Genomic DNA, 16636 nt, shown 5'->3' on the forward strand with positions numbered 1-16636 from the left:
AACAAGCTATCTTAAGCAGTGTGCTAAAACTTGCCAAAAATCTGTTGCTAAAAACAAAATATAAATGAAAACAAGTCCAAGAGATCATGAGCAACACTGTGCGTGACGTTGTGCTGAGTGTCACAGGGGACATCATCATGTCCTACCTTAGAAGCTCTCGATTCTACACTGCATGACCAGAAATTTTGCCAAGCCTGGAGTGGCTCTGCTCCTCCCTCACTTGTCTGAGGACAGTGGAGGCCGATTATCCTGACAGGGAGCTGCATGTCCACTGTCAGGTCTCAGAAGGGGCCTGGCAGCAAGAGTTACAAAAAAACAAAATGGAATAAATGGTTTGAGGTTGGTAGCCACATGCCAGACACTTTCTGCCCATAAAAAGGCCCTTTTCTTCATTTGTTTGGCGACCACTGTAACAACAGAAGCAAGAACAACATGAACAAGCTACTTCATGTATTATAAAGAAGATTAAGTGCACTATCATGGCGTCCTAGGAGAATGACCAGCCAGTAATGATAAAGATATATTTGCCAATAGACAAAGTCTATTTTCTTTTTAAAAACAAGAATAATATGCAAGATTTTCCTTTTTATTAACCCCTTCAAAAACAAGACTTCCTCACTGCTTTCTGCATGAGTACAAGTATTTCACATTTCTGAAAATTCAACACATTCTCCTATTTCTCTTCTTGATAAAATATAGCCTAAAAACACTATACAACTACTAATGGCCAAAGGACTTTTTTTCAAGAGCCAAAAGAACGGAGTAGAGAAGGCCTCTAAGTTAAAATGTAACAGGGAAAGGAGATACTAAACTCCCTCAAATGATAACATCTCAAAGCCAACCCAAAAAGTGCACACCACAGGAGGCCGACAGCTATCTTTGAGGTCAAAAAAGGAGAGAAAACAAATAAACAAGGTGAAATGCAGACTTAGAATTAACACTCCACTGAGAGATACACAAGATACTACCATTTCCTTTCATTTCCAATTCAAATTGTGAAAGTAAGCACCCATACAAAGGACTGGCTAACATCAGTTTTGACTGAGTTGCAAATACAAATTTGCATTCTTACTTTAATCATTTATGAGAAAGTATGCTGTCATTTTAAAAATAGGCTCTCTTCACATTGCCATCAACTCTATTTAGAAATCTAAATGGGCAATCCTCCCGAGGCACATGTCTGTCTACATCATGGGATAGAGAAATAGTCAAATATTGGGAGGGAAGTTGCATCATTTTATGAAGAAGTCTGAGTCATCTTCAGCCTATTTCATTAGAATGAAAATCCTTTCCTCAACAAATAAAAAATGAAAGTTTCCAATTTTCCAACTTTACTAATGTATTTTTTGAGAAAACAGAAAACATGCTAACAGTTAAGTCCTAGAAGTCTAGTCCTCCTACTTACATTTGTCGCTTAATGTATTCTTTGAGCAATGTTTCATCCACAGAATACATCTGAACTCCTGTGCCATCATCATAGTAATACATCATGCTAGTGTTAAGTTCTGGTTGAAATGGTTGATCAGTTCTTTCTCCATGTTGTTCTCGATAACCATACGAATATTCAAAGTTCACTTCAAAAAAAATATGGTGGGAAGAGATTACTCAAGAGAAAAATCCCAAGGTTCATAAAGTGACACAAAATGCCTAATTTTACACTATATCATGACACTCCAACTATCAGTAAAAGATACCAATATTTAAATATTTTGGACAAAGACAGAAGATGGGGCAATAAATGGCTTAATGAAAGCCAGAAATCATTTTAGTCCACTTTAAAGAAGAAAAAAAATACTTGATTCATACTTCGAGGGTTTCCTCGTCCTCGTCCTCTTCCTCGGCCACGGCCTCTTCCACGGCCTCTAAAACAACCTCGTATATTACCACCTTCACTTCTCACACTGGAAACTTCATCCTGATCATCTCTCTTCTCTCTATCACGTCTCCAACCTTTCAAAAGAAAACAAATTAGATATGGTCACTGTGTTGACTTGGCTATTTGATTTGGGGGGGGGGGGGTTACAAAGGGAGAATCTATGGAGGTTTATGAATGGAAATATAATGCAAAGTGATCCTGACATTAAAAAACCCAAAATGGTTTTTTAAAAAATAAAATGCAAAATAAGAATGAAGCCATTTATAGATCAGCCAGTTACAGTCACGACTCTTACCACTACAATGCCTCATAGACTTGAAGAGAATCGAAGCATAATCCAAAGGGATTAAAATCGAGATAAATTCTAATGTGGTGCTGCTCCAAAATCAGACTCCAAAGGGAGGCAAAGACAATTTAGGAATTTGTAAGAAGTACAACTGGCTATCCCTTTTGATCACAATCAGGCAGGAACCCAATTTAAAGAGAGAAACAAAGGAGGTGCCCGTGAATTGAAAAAGAGCTGAAAAAAAAAACTATGGTAGAAGAATCATTATTATGTAGTAAGAAATCAGCAACTTGGCAAGATTTGTATGAAATGGCGCAGAGCGAACACAAGCCGGACTCAAGAACAACATGGACAATTTTGACAATATAAATGCAAAGATCAGTATAGGAGGCTGAGGAATGGAAGCCTCAGAGGACAGAACGGAGAAAGATCATGGGTAATAGATAACAAAGTATACCCCCTGCTTTCTTTAGCCCAGCACCTAAGGTGTCTCCTAGAATGGCTACTTTAGCTCAAGGGCTTCTCTTTGTTACAATGGAGTTTGTTACAGGGGGGTTGGGGGGTGGGGGGAGGGAGGCGGCGGGTTGAACATTTCCAGAATAACACTGCAGGGATGTGATGTGGGCACTCTTCCCAATGGTGATCTTCTGCCCATCTATCCATAACCCACTTTAGGGAGCCTACTCACCATTCCAAGAGTTTTCCTCTATGTCTCTTGGCATTATGTGGTACCCACTCCAGACATGAGCTCTCTCATCTGTTACCCTTTGTTCTCACCATATGCCAGGCACACCTTTTCAGTCTCTAGAATACATTCTAGGCCACTTCAGACATAGAACTTGATGCTGGTGATGTATTTCAGTCACTTAACTCCCTCTAATGACTTTTTTATTCTTCACAGTATAAGGCTTTCTTTGTCATGTCGAATGAATGTTAGAATATTCATGTTTAAAAAGGATGGATGGGGGGGGGGCGAGGGGGGAGCAGCTGGGTAGCTCAGTGGATTGAGTCAGGCCTAGAGACAGGAGGTCCTAGGTTCAAATCTGGCCTCAGGCACTTCCCAGCTGTGTGACCCTGGGCAAGTCACTTGACCCCCATTGCCTACCCTTACCACTCTTCCACCTAGGAGCCAATATACAGAAGTTAAGGGTTTAAAAAAAAAATAACATAATAAAAATAAAAGGATGGATTGGGGACAGCTGGGTAGCTCAGTGGATTGAGAGCCAGGCCTAGAGACGGGAGGTCCTAGGTTCAATCTGACCTCAGACACTTCCCAGCTGTGTGACCCTGGGCTTAACCCCCATTGCCTAGCCCTTATCACTCTTCTGCCTTGGAGCCAATACACAGTATTGACTCCAAGATGGAAGGTGAGGTTTTAAAAAAAAATTATATTTTTTAAAAAAGGATGGATTGTTTTGGAGAGAAAATAGCATTCAGTTTCCCAAATGCCACCCAGCCTACCACCTTTTTCCTAAATCATTTGGATCCACCTCTAATGCAGTGTCTGTATTAAACAGAGATACTGATGGGGGCCAGTACCATGGGCTTTCCACCCAATTCCATATTACACTCAGATTAATAAGCCTTCTTCATTCAGTTGGTTTTTCCTAGATGGCCTGTTAAAATCAGTATCTTGTGTGGGCCTGGATTTAATGGAGGGGATTCTATCATGATTTCTAGGATGACATCAGCAAACACTTTCTTTCTCTAAAACAATCAGCAAAAAAATAAAACAGTGGATGCTGCATTCTCTGTCTCTTCGAGTCAAGTGTGGTTATGAAGACCACTCTACTATACAATAACATTTGCAAAAGCCTGCTTGTTCCAACTTCATACAAGTGTGAAGGATACTCAAATATACCTCAAACATTCTCCAAAATTGCATACAAATGCATCAGTAGATAAAGAATTACTCTACCTTTCTCAAAAATATCTTCAAATAAAAAGCCATGTACTGCAACTGCTGGACTATAGTAATGACCCATCAAAGCCCTCAGGGGAATCTAAGGTTTTACGTATGCCAATCTTCTCACATTCCAGATTTCAAAATCAGGGCCTACAAGTGAGGCAGCCAGGTGGTGCAGTCATTAAAGGGAGACGAACTTGGAGTGAGGAGGACTCAAGTTTAAATCCTGCCTCAGATACACTTTCTAGCTTTGGGGAAAGCAAGTAACTTACACACTCTCGGCCTCAGTTTTTGCTTTTACAATTATGTGACTTTACCAAAGTCACACATTTGGCTAGTGGCTGGAACTCAACTTGGTGTTCTAACATACTATAAGCTTTTTATTTAGAGTTATAACTAAGGATATAGAACCGATTTGGGACATGGGGAACACGTCTGTTCCTTAAGCCTTGTGTTATTGTTACAACCATGAAGAATTCCACATCTTGGAATCACATGAGGTTACTGTAGTTGTACTTTCAAATATTTACTAGAACGCAAATACAAAATATTTTTAGTCTATCTGTATCTCTATTTTAATTGACTTAGTAAAACAGAAAACAATATTGGTTACTAGAAACATCCAATTGGTGCCCATTCCATTAAACATCATGCTACATGTCTCAAAGTGGGGAGGGGCCACAGGGTACTTCATCGCCATCACATACCATACTAATCGCTATATTCAATAAAGGTACTACAACTCAAGTTTAAAATGAAATCCAGGCTACAAAAACCACATTTCCAACATGCAGTGCTTGCGCACAGTAAGCACATAATAAATGTTTACTCACTCAATCACTCATTCATCATTCCCTCTAGAATGTATTTGTTTTCGTTATTTAGGAGCGAAGGCTTAAAAAGTCTGACGTTATATCACAGTTCATCAGATTTTCTAAAAACAATATGGCTAGTGTGGATTGCTGTCAGAAATCACTCCTTCATCATTAACATTTATTGAACTAAATGACAAGTACAATGGATAGAAAGGTGGACTTCAAGAGTCTGCCACGGGTCCAAATCCTGCTTCTGACACTAACTAGCTATGGGACTTCAGCTTCCTTATTGGGGGGTGGGAGGGTGGGGGGGCGCCGGAGAGAGGGGATTTATCCCAGCTACAGCACCATAGCCACACTGTGAGATTTAAATGCCATCATCTACACAAAGTATTTTGCAAACCTTAAGGTACAATTATATCCTGAAGATCAGCTACTCTTAGGGACAAGGACTAGTTCTGTGATTTCTCTGAAACAGGAATTTCTGGGTGAATAAAGCCCTTCTCCTGGTGCTGAGCTGCACCTCAGGAGTGAATTGCCTAGAGCACAGAAAGGTTAGCGAGTACCTTGCTCAAGGCCTGAGACTCCTTCCCTAGCTGGTCCATGGCCAATTATGTCAGAGGAAGGACTGACTCCAAACCAGATCTTCATGCCTCTCTGAGTGATACTGCCTCTCCAACTACTCTATCTTATTGAAAACATAAAATCAAAAATCTTACCTACGCCCAGGGAGTCTATAGCTTTAGCCCTTTGGACCATGAGAAAGTTACTTACTTCGTGAGTCATTTCGGCGGTTGTTATGTGCTGACTTATTGGCTTCTGGTTGAGATCTTGAGCTGTTCCGGGATCCTGGTCTTTCTTGGCTATCAGGTCTTACATCATCTAAATGAAGTGGTACCCACTTGTGCTTATTAGCTTAAAGAATACAAAACAGAATCTTTTTGAATAATAATTACTATTGTTTTCCTAATATTTAAAAAGAAAATGTGAAAAATCATACGGCTAGTATCTTAGAAATTTTAAAAAGCAATATCTTAATTTTTGGAAATTGGAGTCAATGAATATATTCCCTAAAATCAATATTGTTGAATTCAAACAACTTTTAAAAATGAAACAAGTAAAAAAGTGAACAATCAAATTCTCAAAAAAAAATCTATTTACAACTGAATTAAATATGAAAAAGAATGAAGGCAAAAGAAGACATCTATGCTTATTTATTCTTAAGGAAATGGTTGTGGGACATCTAATTATTTTTTCTCAGTGTTTATGAAGTTCCTAATTAAATTTGTTCCAGATACTACTACTACTGATACAAATAAATACTTTGCATCTTCCCAACAAAAGCAAGTGTTTGGAAAGGAGGGTGGAAATCAATGATAGAATACATGGAATATTTTTCTTTTGGAGCCATAAAATTATTCTAATCTTTTGTACTGAGTTGACTTGAGAAAACTATTGTCTAAAAGTAATGTGGATAGAAACCATTTGAGAGATTAGAAGCAATGATTCCCTAAAGTATTGAAGAGGCCTTCCACTTCAGTGCTGCCATATCTGATCATCCTAAATGCAGTAGAGGAACATCCTTCAAGTCCAAAATGCGCTGTCTGGTCTTATACCACCTTAAGATAATGCACCCTAATACCTCCTATTTGCCTGGCCATCATTGGAGGAGGAGGTATCTGACAGACGAATTAAAAATTGGGTCATTCAACAACTTTTATAGGAATGTTTTTAAATCTCAATTATACAAATACTAAAAAACTGTTCGTGTCCCATGTTTGTGGAATGGGAAAATTGTGATATAGTGGTGAAATGGAGCACACCGTCATTATGAATAACAAAGTAATACGGAGAGCCCAGTATGACGTAATTCAAAGGTTAAAAAAGAGCAACCCAATCAGTATTTAGAATGACTAAAACTTTATAGACTTTGTGTATAAAATGTGTCTTCACACAGGGGAATGCCTGGTGAAATGAGAAGGATCCTTCTCTCCTCATTTGTACTGACTCTATATTTGTTACCTATTTGCACACTTCCATCTGTTGATGGTCTGTAATTTATCCTATAGGTATATCTTGTATCCATACAGAGTCGTGGACATGTGGCCCCTGGCCCCATCAGATTGGGAGCTCCTGACAGCAGGCCTATCTTTTGCTCCATTTTGTGCCTTTGGTGCTTAGCACAGTGCCTGACACAAAGCAGGAAGTGAATAAATGCTAGCTGACTGACTGAATCAACATCCATATAAACCATTCACTATTCTCCTGAAGAGTAAAATGAACTGCACTGAGCCTTTTCTGGACGATTCAAGGCCATTATGACCAATGATTAGCTTGTGGTGCAGTCTGAGGCCCTCTTAACTGATCTGGCAAATAAGATTTCAGAGTCAGTCTTTCACCGAAAGCAATGGGTAGAGAGAGGGTTTGGAAAAGTAAGTAACAAATATGGGGCAACAACACTGTGTCCCTAAGCTGTCACTCCCTGACAAACCAGGGAAGGAGCACAAGTCAAGGAAGCAAGGGGAACACCTAAGGATCTCAGCTCCTGATCTTGCAGCCATTCACTTAGATTTAGCATGCTCTTTTTTAAAATATTGCAAATGCCCTCTTTCTAGAGGACTGCTAAGTACCTCTGTGCTACCAAACCTATCTAAGTCCTATGGCGCATTTTGGAAGGGAAGAGACATCTTGGATCAGCATTTAACCTGTGCTAAGGAATCTGAAACAGCCCGAATACTCACAGACAATGAGTATCTGAACAGTAAAGAAAAAGAAGGCAGAAAGTAGGGTAAGGGTCCAGGAAGGGACACACAATAAGAAACCACACGAGCTATGCCTCCTTTTCAATTTTACTGAATACCCTAGATGTGGCTAATCTGGCAGTGTTGAAGGTTGCCAATGCTGATGGGAAAAGGAGGACATATTTGGAACCAGGCTGCAAACATCAACTTAATCCATTCCCATCCAGTGTCCCCAGCATGAGCAACACCCATTTGGTTTGATGGTGCCTTATTTGATATCTCCACCCTTCACCCACTTGGAGACAAGGAGAAGGGAGGGAGCAGTGACGGGCCCATGCCCACCCAGCCTCTTCTCCTCTCCTTGTGTTACAGTCATCATTGGCCAGGATCCTTTAAAATACATCCCAGAGGAATCCTGAAGCCTTCGGTCATTTTTCCTTCCTTGTTATCCAGGATGTCAACTGTCATTTCTCCTTTCAATATTCCTGCCTCCCCCGAAGGTTCTCACTGCTTCTCTCCTGCTCTGGTCTAAGAAGTTAGAGGAAGTTCTGAATGATAACCCTTTCAGACTTCCCCTCCAGGGGAACGGGCAGAACTCTGAACTGAGAGGCTTAGGGGCTGCTTCTTGCTTCCTTCCTACATCAGGGAGGCTGCCTCAGAATACGTAGAGCTTTATAATACTTTTATAATAGAAATAACAAAACCGTAATGGATTTACCTGGAATTGACAAAGAAGTCCTCACACAGGATACAGAATATGGCAGGTTTCCTGTAGGGTGGAGCAAGCCACCAAGAACACATCAGCTCCATCCTTTACCTTCCACACTGGCTGGTGATACTAAAGTGAACTCAATCTCATAACTTACTCTTCTCTTCCAAGTTCCTTACTTACAACCCACTTTTGGGTAGTCCCATTTTTCAAAGGCCTTTAATCATTACTCATTCAATGACAATAAACTTATTTCCCAGAGTCTTCACTCACTTATTTATCTATCTCTATAGCAGGGCCCCAAATGGACAGTGGTCTCTAAAGGAATACAAGAAGGCTTGCCACTTATAATTAATAAAAACAACCCTGAGTGGCTGATAAGACAAATCCTTAAACAAATACCCATCAGCAGTAAAAGGAAAATGGCTTATTTTTCCTTCCAGAGCTTTGTGCATACATGTATATCCCATCATTTTTTCTCCTTTAGGGCTACAAGGGAGGCGGGGAGCAGGGAGGACAGAGCAAAGAAAATAAAGGTAGTCAGAAGGCCTAAATTCAGCAGCCTTTTGTTCTGCACATCCTCAGAACTCAAGTCTTTGGGGAGACTGTTAAGTAGAACTAGGTGCTATGATGTTCTTTATTTTTAAGCAACTGCTTTTTGCTGCAAGGATTTTATAAAAAATAACAGCATGTCTATTACAACTTTCCTAGACAGCTTGAAGCCCCATATCATCTCCCCAAAGCCCTTCAAACCCCAATTAATGTTCAATAACCACATTTTGGCTGGCCGATTTGTTTTAGAGATAAAATCTGTATTTCAGTAGCACCGTAGCTCCAAAGTACTAGAGACATATTTTGCAGTAAGGTGAGGAGACCCCATAAATAATCGGCTCGAATAGTGCCCATATGCTCATTGTTATAGGATTTTTATCAAAGATCAAGAATGGTAAAATATAAACAGCATTTGATGGGGAGGTTAGGGACTCAATTTCTAGTCCCAGCTCCACCATGAAACACGTCCTTGAAACAAGTCACTGAGAATATTTCTTGAAAGTCTCAATTTCCTAATGATCTTTAAAAGGAGTTTGGATTAGATATTTTCCAAGATCTCTTCCAGTTCTACATGAGATGATTTTAATATCTGAAACACAACTGTAACATTGTAAACAATAAAGAGGTGCTTAGAATTGCTATATTCACTTTCGTGATGGTTGGTTCTATTATGTGATGCTGAGAACTAAGGAAACACTTGTAATCTTTGAGACTGTCAGATAGATACCTAATTTAGAATTTCTAAATGGCAGGAGGGAAAAAATTTAGATGAACATTGCAATATATAATAATTATTCAATGTCCTTTAAAGGACTAATATAAGACTCACAATTTGGCTTGCTCATTAAGCCGAATCTAGGCTTTTTAAAGAAGGACAGGAACTACCCAACTCCCACCCCTCCACCCATACAACTTGGGGAAGATAAACCCAAATTGGTGAAAGGAGATATAATGAAAAAGTCAATTAAGATCCCAGAGAAGAGACTCTCCTTTCTCCAAGTGGAAAAAATACCTGCATCCCTAATGGGGTACAATATTTGTACAACATTGCTACTATATTGGCTATTTTCGTAGAGGTTTTTGGATTTTTGTTTTTGTCTTGTCACAAGGAAGGGTTCAATCTAGACAGAGAAGGTACCTAGAAATAACTTATGGGAGGAGGCAGAGGAGTTTAGAAGGGAAAGACTCTTTTTGACACTAATTTTCCTTTTATTCCTCTACACTTCTGCATCTTGCTAGAATACTCAATTTGTATTCTACTAAGTTTTCAAAAACTTTTTGAAGCCCACACAAATGTTTATATAACTTTCTTGAAATAGAGTCATAAACATAAAGAGCTTGGGGAAATCCAGCTTTACCAGACACCATCAATTTCATCCCAACCCTCCATCTGAGTATTTACGTACTTCCCTTTTCATTACTCACACACACAAACTGGATCAATGACAATCCTCAGCGTGTCTGCTTTTTTGGTTTTGAAACAGTGTCCCACTTTTTATAACTCTGGTAGAAAGAGTTCCAGGAAAAGGAGAAGAAAATGGTCCTGATATTCCTTTCTTCTTTGTTTAGGCCATCATCAACTTTTACTTTATAAGAGTAGCTTTTGCTTCCCGAAAGGTCCCCATAAAAAGCCAAGTTTGCCTAACCCTTTTCAAAGAGTGAAGTGAGCATGACTCAGAGACGAAGAATCAGGATTCCCAGGTCTGCTCCTGACTCTGTCATTAATGCCCTCTGTAGCCTCAGACACAAAATTCCTTCACTTCTATGGACCATAACATCCTCAGCTCTAAAAATATGGCCAGCTTTTACGTAACACTACAGAGAACCCTTGATGTCTATTAGACCATGTTCCATATGACACTGGAATGCTATTTTTTTTTTTAACATTACATAGCAACTATCACATTATTTGGGATTTTTAAACTTCTAACTTTTTTTTTGGAAGGAAAAAAATCTAGGTAAATGTTTAAGTTATCTATAAGTTCTTGAGTCCTCCCAGTGTGCCAAGAGATCAGGAAAAAAAAAAAAAAAAGCACAATGTGATTGATCTGAGACTGCATTTGGAAGCAAGTTATTGTATTCCCAGTGAGAGAGATGGCAGTCTTTCACTACTTCTTGTTCTCTGACCTGGTCAGATCAGGTCTAAAATATTTCCAACGACTCCTGGTCAACAGGGGACTGGGCAAATTTTATCTGAAGGAGAGAAAACCAAGGGTAGAGGCAGTGAAAGGCCAATATTTGATTTCAATGATCTGTCAATGTAAGGAGTGTCAGAGTGATTCTACTCAAACAAATTTGGGTTTATGGTAAAGAATTTGCTACCAACTGAAGCTATCTGAAAGTACCCCTAAAGGGCTACCTTTAGGATAAATAAAGGCACACTCCCTACCCCAACTCCTCTTATGAGGAGTCTTCTCCCAAAGGTCCACTTTTTTCTAAGGATGGAATGGAGAATTTCTTGCTCATTAAGGAGTTGGCCTAGATGGGATCTGAGATTATCTGAGTACTAGACGGTTTTACTACTGAATTCTGATTCCACATGTTTTCTATGACAAGGAAAACAAAACTGCAAGAGCCACTATCAGTGATTACAGATAGACCATGCAGAATGGGAAGCATGTCTCTGGACTAGAAATGGGCAAGTGTCATGATTTTCAAAAAAGGGAAGAAAATGAAATCTGAAAACTACTAGCTCAATCTGATTCCCAGGAAAAAAGATAGGCCACATGGCAAAGTTTCATATCCATCCTTGCAAATAAGGAGGGGTATGGGCTGGGCTATAATTCAGAACCACTTGAATAGTCTGGATCCAAGGAATGGTCATTTCACAGCAATATGGGAGACAGAGACAGTCTTAGAGGTGTGAGTCCAGGATCTGTGCTTATCCCTTGCTATTGAACATTCTTATAGATGGCTTCAACAAAGAACAAACTTATTCAATCTGCAGTTGAAAAAAGCTGAAGAGGAGAACTAACACACAGGATACTACAGAAGAACCCAAAAAGACCTCAAGAGGCTGCAATATTGGGTTGAATCGAATGAGAAAAAAAGGTAATAGGGATGAAATGTCAGATTTTACAATGGGGCTCCAAAAATCAATTTCCTAAGCACAAGATAGAGGAGGCAAGGGCACTTAAAAAGATTGCAAGTTTTTTGGTAAACTATAAGCTCAATATGAATCAACAATGTAGCATGGCATCACAACAAAATAATTATAGGTTACATTTAGAAAGAATAGGCAGAACGAGTCAAGTATTAACCCTGTTTTTCTCATTCCTGCCAAACCCCACATGTAATATTCATTATGTTTTGGGCACCAAAAAGAAGTCACCAAAGAAATGCTACCATGATGGTAAAGATTCTCACATACCATAAAAGGGTTGGCTGAAGAAACTGGGAAAATTTAGCCCACAGAAAAGAAGACTGAGGGGAGAATGTGATAGTTGCTATCAAGTACTTCATGGGTCCTAATGTGGAAGAAGGACAGACCTAGGAACACAGGTTCAAGTGGAAGCATAGTAGATTTGTGCTTGATATAATGTTAAAACTTCCTAACGATTAATTACAGCTACTCCCAAAATGATGCAGGATATCTCAGGATTTTCCCCTCATACAAACATTTTCAACAAAAGGCTAGATGTCCATTGTTGAAAATGTTGTGGAAGGAATTCTCATTAAGGTACAGAGTGGAGTAGATCAAGGATTCTTAACCTTTGTCTTGTCTCATGGAACCCTTTGGCAGCCTTGTAAAGACTATGGCCCCCTTCTTACTTTTTTAAATGCATAAAATAAAATACATATGATTACAAAGGAAATCAATTTTATTGAAATAGTTATCAAAATATTTTTAAAATAAGTTCCTGGACTCCAGGTTAAAAGCCTAGGTCTAGAAGTTCCTCAAGGTCTCTTTGAACTCTGAAGTAAGAGTAGAAAGGAAGGAGTTCCTTCCATTTTATTTCAGTTCTAAGCTTAGTGACTTCCCTTTCTCAGATAAAAGACTATGATAATAAGTCATGGAAGTAAAAACCCTAAGTATAACTGGCCTCAAGGGGAACCCCAAATGATGTTTCCCTCAAAAGCCCTCTGTCCTAAGCAGTGATTGTACAGGCCTTTCTTCATGAACATTTATTCTGCAGTAAATTACAAAATAATCTGGACCAACCTCTCTTTCTTTGATTATTTGACTGAGCCTCATCCTCACTGACATTCTCTCCAGGACCATCAAGCTTCGCTTCCCGGTTTTCTTTACTTTCACTGTTGATTCTCTTTTCAATCTTCTCTTCCTTGTCTTTTCTGTTTTGTGGTTTCTTATTTGGTTGATTGGTGACATTCTGGCACTGTAAACAAATTTTGCTGAATGAATTATTATAACAACTAACACCATAACTATTATAAATTTCAGCGATATTAAAAATGTGAGAATCTTATATTAAAATCAAAATCAATAAACCAACCAAAAAATATCACCACTGACTGAGAGCTGACGGATCCTATGATCCTAACAATACCTATGATAGGCCAACAATACTCCCTGAAGTTATTTTAGTATTTGTAAAATCTTAGGAACCAATTTAAAACATCTAGATGAAATCCAGATCCTATTAATGTGAAACATCAGCTAAATGACTAAGAAACCATAGCTTTTTACACTGGTTGGCTTTTTAAGTAGATGAGTCTATACGGAAGTTGAAATATATGTCACAGTAGCTAGAGCATGAGGGCTGGAATCATGAAAGCCTGAGTTCAAGTCCTACCTCCGACACTGGAGCTTTGTGTGCCTCAGTGAGCAAGTGATTTAACCTCTAAGTGACCCAGAAAACTCATTTCAGACAATAAATTACATTCAAATTGCTGATCTGTATCAGTTGAAGGGAGTTCTCCCAAACTGATCAAACTACAGGTCTAGACCCTCAAAAAAGAAAAAAGGAGAAAAGTATACTACACCACAGAACTGCCCTGTTTTTTAAGCAAATGCTTAGGAAAGTAAACAGACTCTACAGATTCAAATGAACAAGCTTCCATTTTGTCAAGCATGGGTTTATTAAGGGATAAAATACTCCAAAAATGCCGGGTGCCACCCCACTAGAGCTAAAGGTTAAATCATTAGAATCTCAATTAAAATAAATTCATGTTAAAACCAAAATAGTTTCATTTAGTCAGCAGCAACCACCTTCTAAGAACTTTAAAACATACCACAAAAAAAGCAAAACTCCTAGAACAGCTAATAAGTAGACCACACATTCAAGTGCAGACCACATACTCAAGTGCAGCACCAAGGAAGCTGCAAAAATCGTTGATAACACCAACAATGAACTTGTCTTGTCAGTCCTGACCCATAACCTTAAGTGGTACAAAGTAAATGAAAAAGTTGTTAGAAGTAAGTCAAACCAAATTACTTTTAAAATCCTTGATCAGGGGGGCAGCTGGGTAGCTCAGTGGAATGAGAGTCAGGCCTAGAGACAGGAGGTCCTAGGTTCAAACCCGGCCTCAGCCACTTCCCAGCTGTGTGACCCTGGGCAAGTCACTTGACCCCCATTGCCCACCCTTACCAATCTTCCACCTATGAGACAATACACCAAAGTACAAGGGTTTTAAAAAAAAAATAGAGAAAAAAAAAATCCTTGATAAGGGGCAGCTAGTTAGCTCAATGGATTTAGAACCAGGCCTAAAGATGGGGGGGGTCTCGGGTTCAAATTTGGTCTTGAGATACTTCCTGGCTATAAGATTCTGGACAATTCACTTAATCCCCATTGCCCAGCCCTTACTGCTCTTCTGCCTCAGAATTGACACTTAGTATTGATTCTAAGACAGATGATAAAGGTTTAAAAAGCAAAGACCTAGATTCAAATATTCCTCTGATATTTATTAAATGTGTAACACTAAGCAAGTCATTCTTGGTGTTCTCAGGCAGACTTAGGTGGGAGGAGACCACCTCCTGTTGATAAAAACCACAGAACATGAGTCTGCATTATATCCCATCACAGAACTTCAGATTCTTAAGAGGGGAAGTCTGTTTTTTTATTCTTTGTGTCCCCAACCCTAGAACTACCATTATGTATCTATTGTTTGAAAGAAACTGGACAGCTGTTAATATTTTATTAAAATTCAAACATCTGGATTTCTTTTAACAATGTAAAAGAATTATGTCTTCATATTAGTTAACACTGCCATCACATATACACAGATTACATTACCGTGAGTGATGTAAAACTCTGAAGCTGGACAAAAAAAATCAACTCTAAAAAACAGTACTTAATGACCAGGGTTCTAATACTTATCTTAATAGTTATTACCCATCTGACTTCTGTGAGAAGCAAAGAAGATAACATCTGTCAAGTACTTTAAAGGGTATATAAATGGTTTTCATCATCTGAGCCTAATTGTAAAATGAAGACATTAAAACTACTTCATCCTCTCTATCTGCAAACTGACAATGATCTGAATTATATGGAAAGTATAATTTGTATAGAATTGCTTTGTGATATCTAAGTTGAGATAAAATCATTAAGTTCCAAAATATAGAATACTTACTTCGTTGTTCACTAATTCACTTGGTGTCGGCCAATTTGTGATGTCACTGAAATCACTAGCCTGCAAAGCAACAAAATAATTACTCCAAAATGTTATTAGGAAAAAATTGCTAAAAAACAAAAACTCTTTCAAGATAATAATTACTGAGTGTTAAAACATTAGTTCTTAGGCAGATAGGTAGCTCAGTGGATAGAGAGGTCCTGGGTTCAAATCTGACCTTAGACATTCCCTAGCAGTGTGGGCCCCGATTGCCTAAGCCTTACCACTCTTCTGTCTTGAAATTGATACTATTGATTCTAAGATAAAAGAGTTAAAAAAAGGGGGGGGGGGGGAGCTAGTTCTCTAAAATTAATGCAGCTGTATGTACTCCAACTAAAAGGCAGAGATATTTTAAGCCAAAAAATCTCTCTCTCACCATATATCCATTAACAAACACATTTTATACCTTTATACTAATTGAGCTTACCCAAATGGCAAAGTTAGGGGGGAAAAACTACACTAATCACAAAAAACAACTGTAAATTATGATCCAGAAACTTTTTTTAAAATTCATGTAAAACATATTTCCATATTATTGATTTTTGTAAGTGAATAATCTTATAGAACCAAATACCCAAATCATATATGCAAATAAACCAGTGCTAAATCATATGCATTTCTACTCCAATAGTTCTTTCTCTGGAGGTAGACAGTACTCTTTTTTTTGTTAAGTCCCTCAGAATTGTCCTGGATCATTATATTGCTGGTAGTAGCAAAGTCTGTCACATTTGACCATTCCACAACATTTCAGTTACTGTATACAATGTTCCCCTGGTTCTGCTCATTTCACTCTGCATCAGTTCACATAAGTCTTTCCAGCTCTTTCTGAAATTCTCCAGTTCATCATTCCTTATAGCACAATTGTTCAGCCATTCCCCAAGTGAGGGACATCCCTTTAGTATCCAATTCTTTACCACCACAAAAGCACAGCTATAAATATGTTTGTACAAAAAGGCCCTTTCCCATATTTTCTCCATCTCTTTGGGATAGAGACCCAGTAGTGGTATTACTGGAAGATCCAGAAACCCTTAACATGATCAAGTACAATTTATTTCTTGAAAAAGACATACCTTGTTGGTTTTCTTTGTCTTGGGTTTTCCTGCTTTTATAATTTTTGTGGAACTTAGCTCTAAGGAAAAAAAATAATGTTATTTGCTTTTCTGACCAAGATTTGTTTTTCA

General features: G+C 38.5%; 1 protein-coding gene across 1 annotated transcript in view; it reads right to left on the reverse strand.

Annotated features, from left to right (window-relative positions):
• LARP1B (La ribonucleoprotein 1B) overlaps nucleotides 1-16636 on the reverse strand; it is a 76854-nt gene that overhangs the window by 45557 nt on the left and 14661 nt on the right. The window contains exons 2-7 of the mRNA XM_044681318.1: nucleotides 16526-16584; nucleotides 15417-15476; nucleotides 13048-13222; nucleotides 5658-5765; nucleotides 1807-1950; nucleotides 1406-1574 (exon numbers count right to left, since the gene is read on the reverse strand). Coding sequence (XP_044537253.1) covers nucleotides 1406-1574; nucleotide 1807 — 170 coding nt within the window. The 5' untranslated portion in view covers nucleotides 1808-1950; nucleotides 5658-5765; nucleotides 13048-13222; nucleotides 15417-15476; nucleotides 16526-16584. The remainder of the gene's footprint in view (nucleotides 1-1405; nucleotides 1575-1806; nucleotides 1951-5657; nucleotides 5766-13047; nucleotides 13223-15416; nucleotides 15477-16525; nucleotides 16585-16636) is intronic.

This window comes from Gracilinanus agilis, chromosome 6 (genome assembly GCF_016433145.1).
Source record: "Gracilinanus agilis isolate LMUSP501 chromosome 6, AgileGrace, whole genome shotgun sequence".
NCBI lineage: Eukaryota > Metazoa > Chordata > Mammalia > Didelphimorphia > Didelphidae > Gracilinanus > Gracilinanus agilis.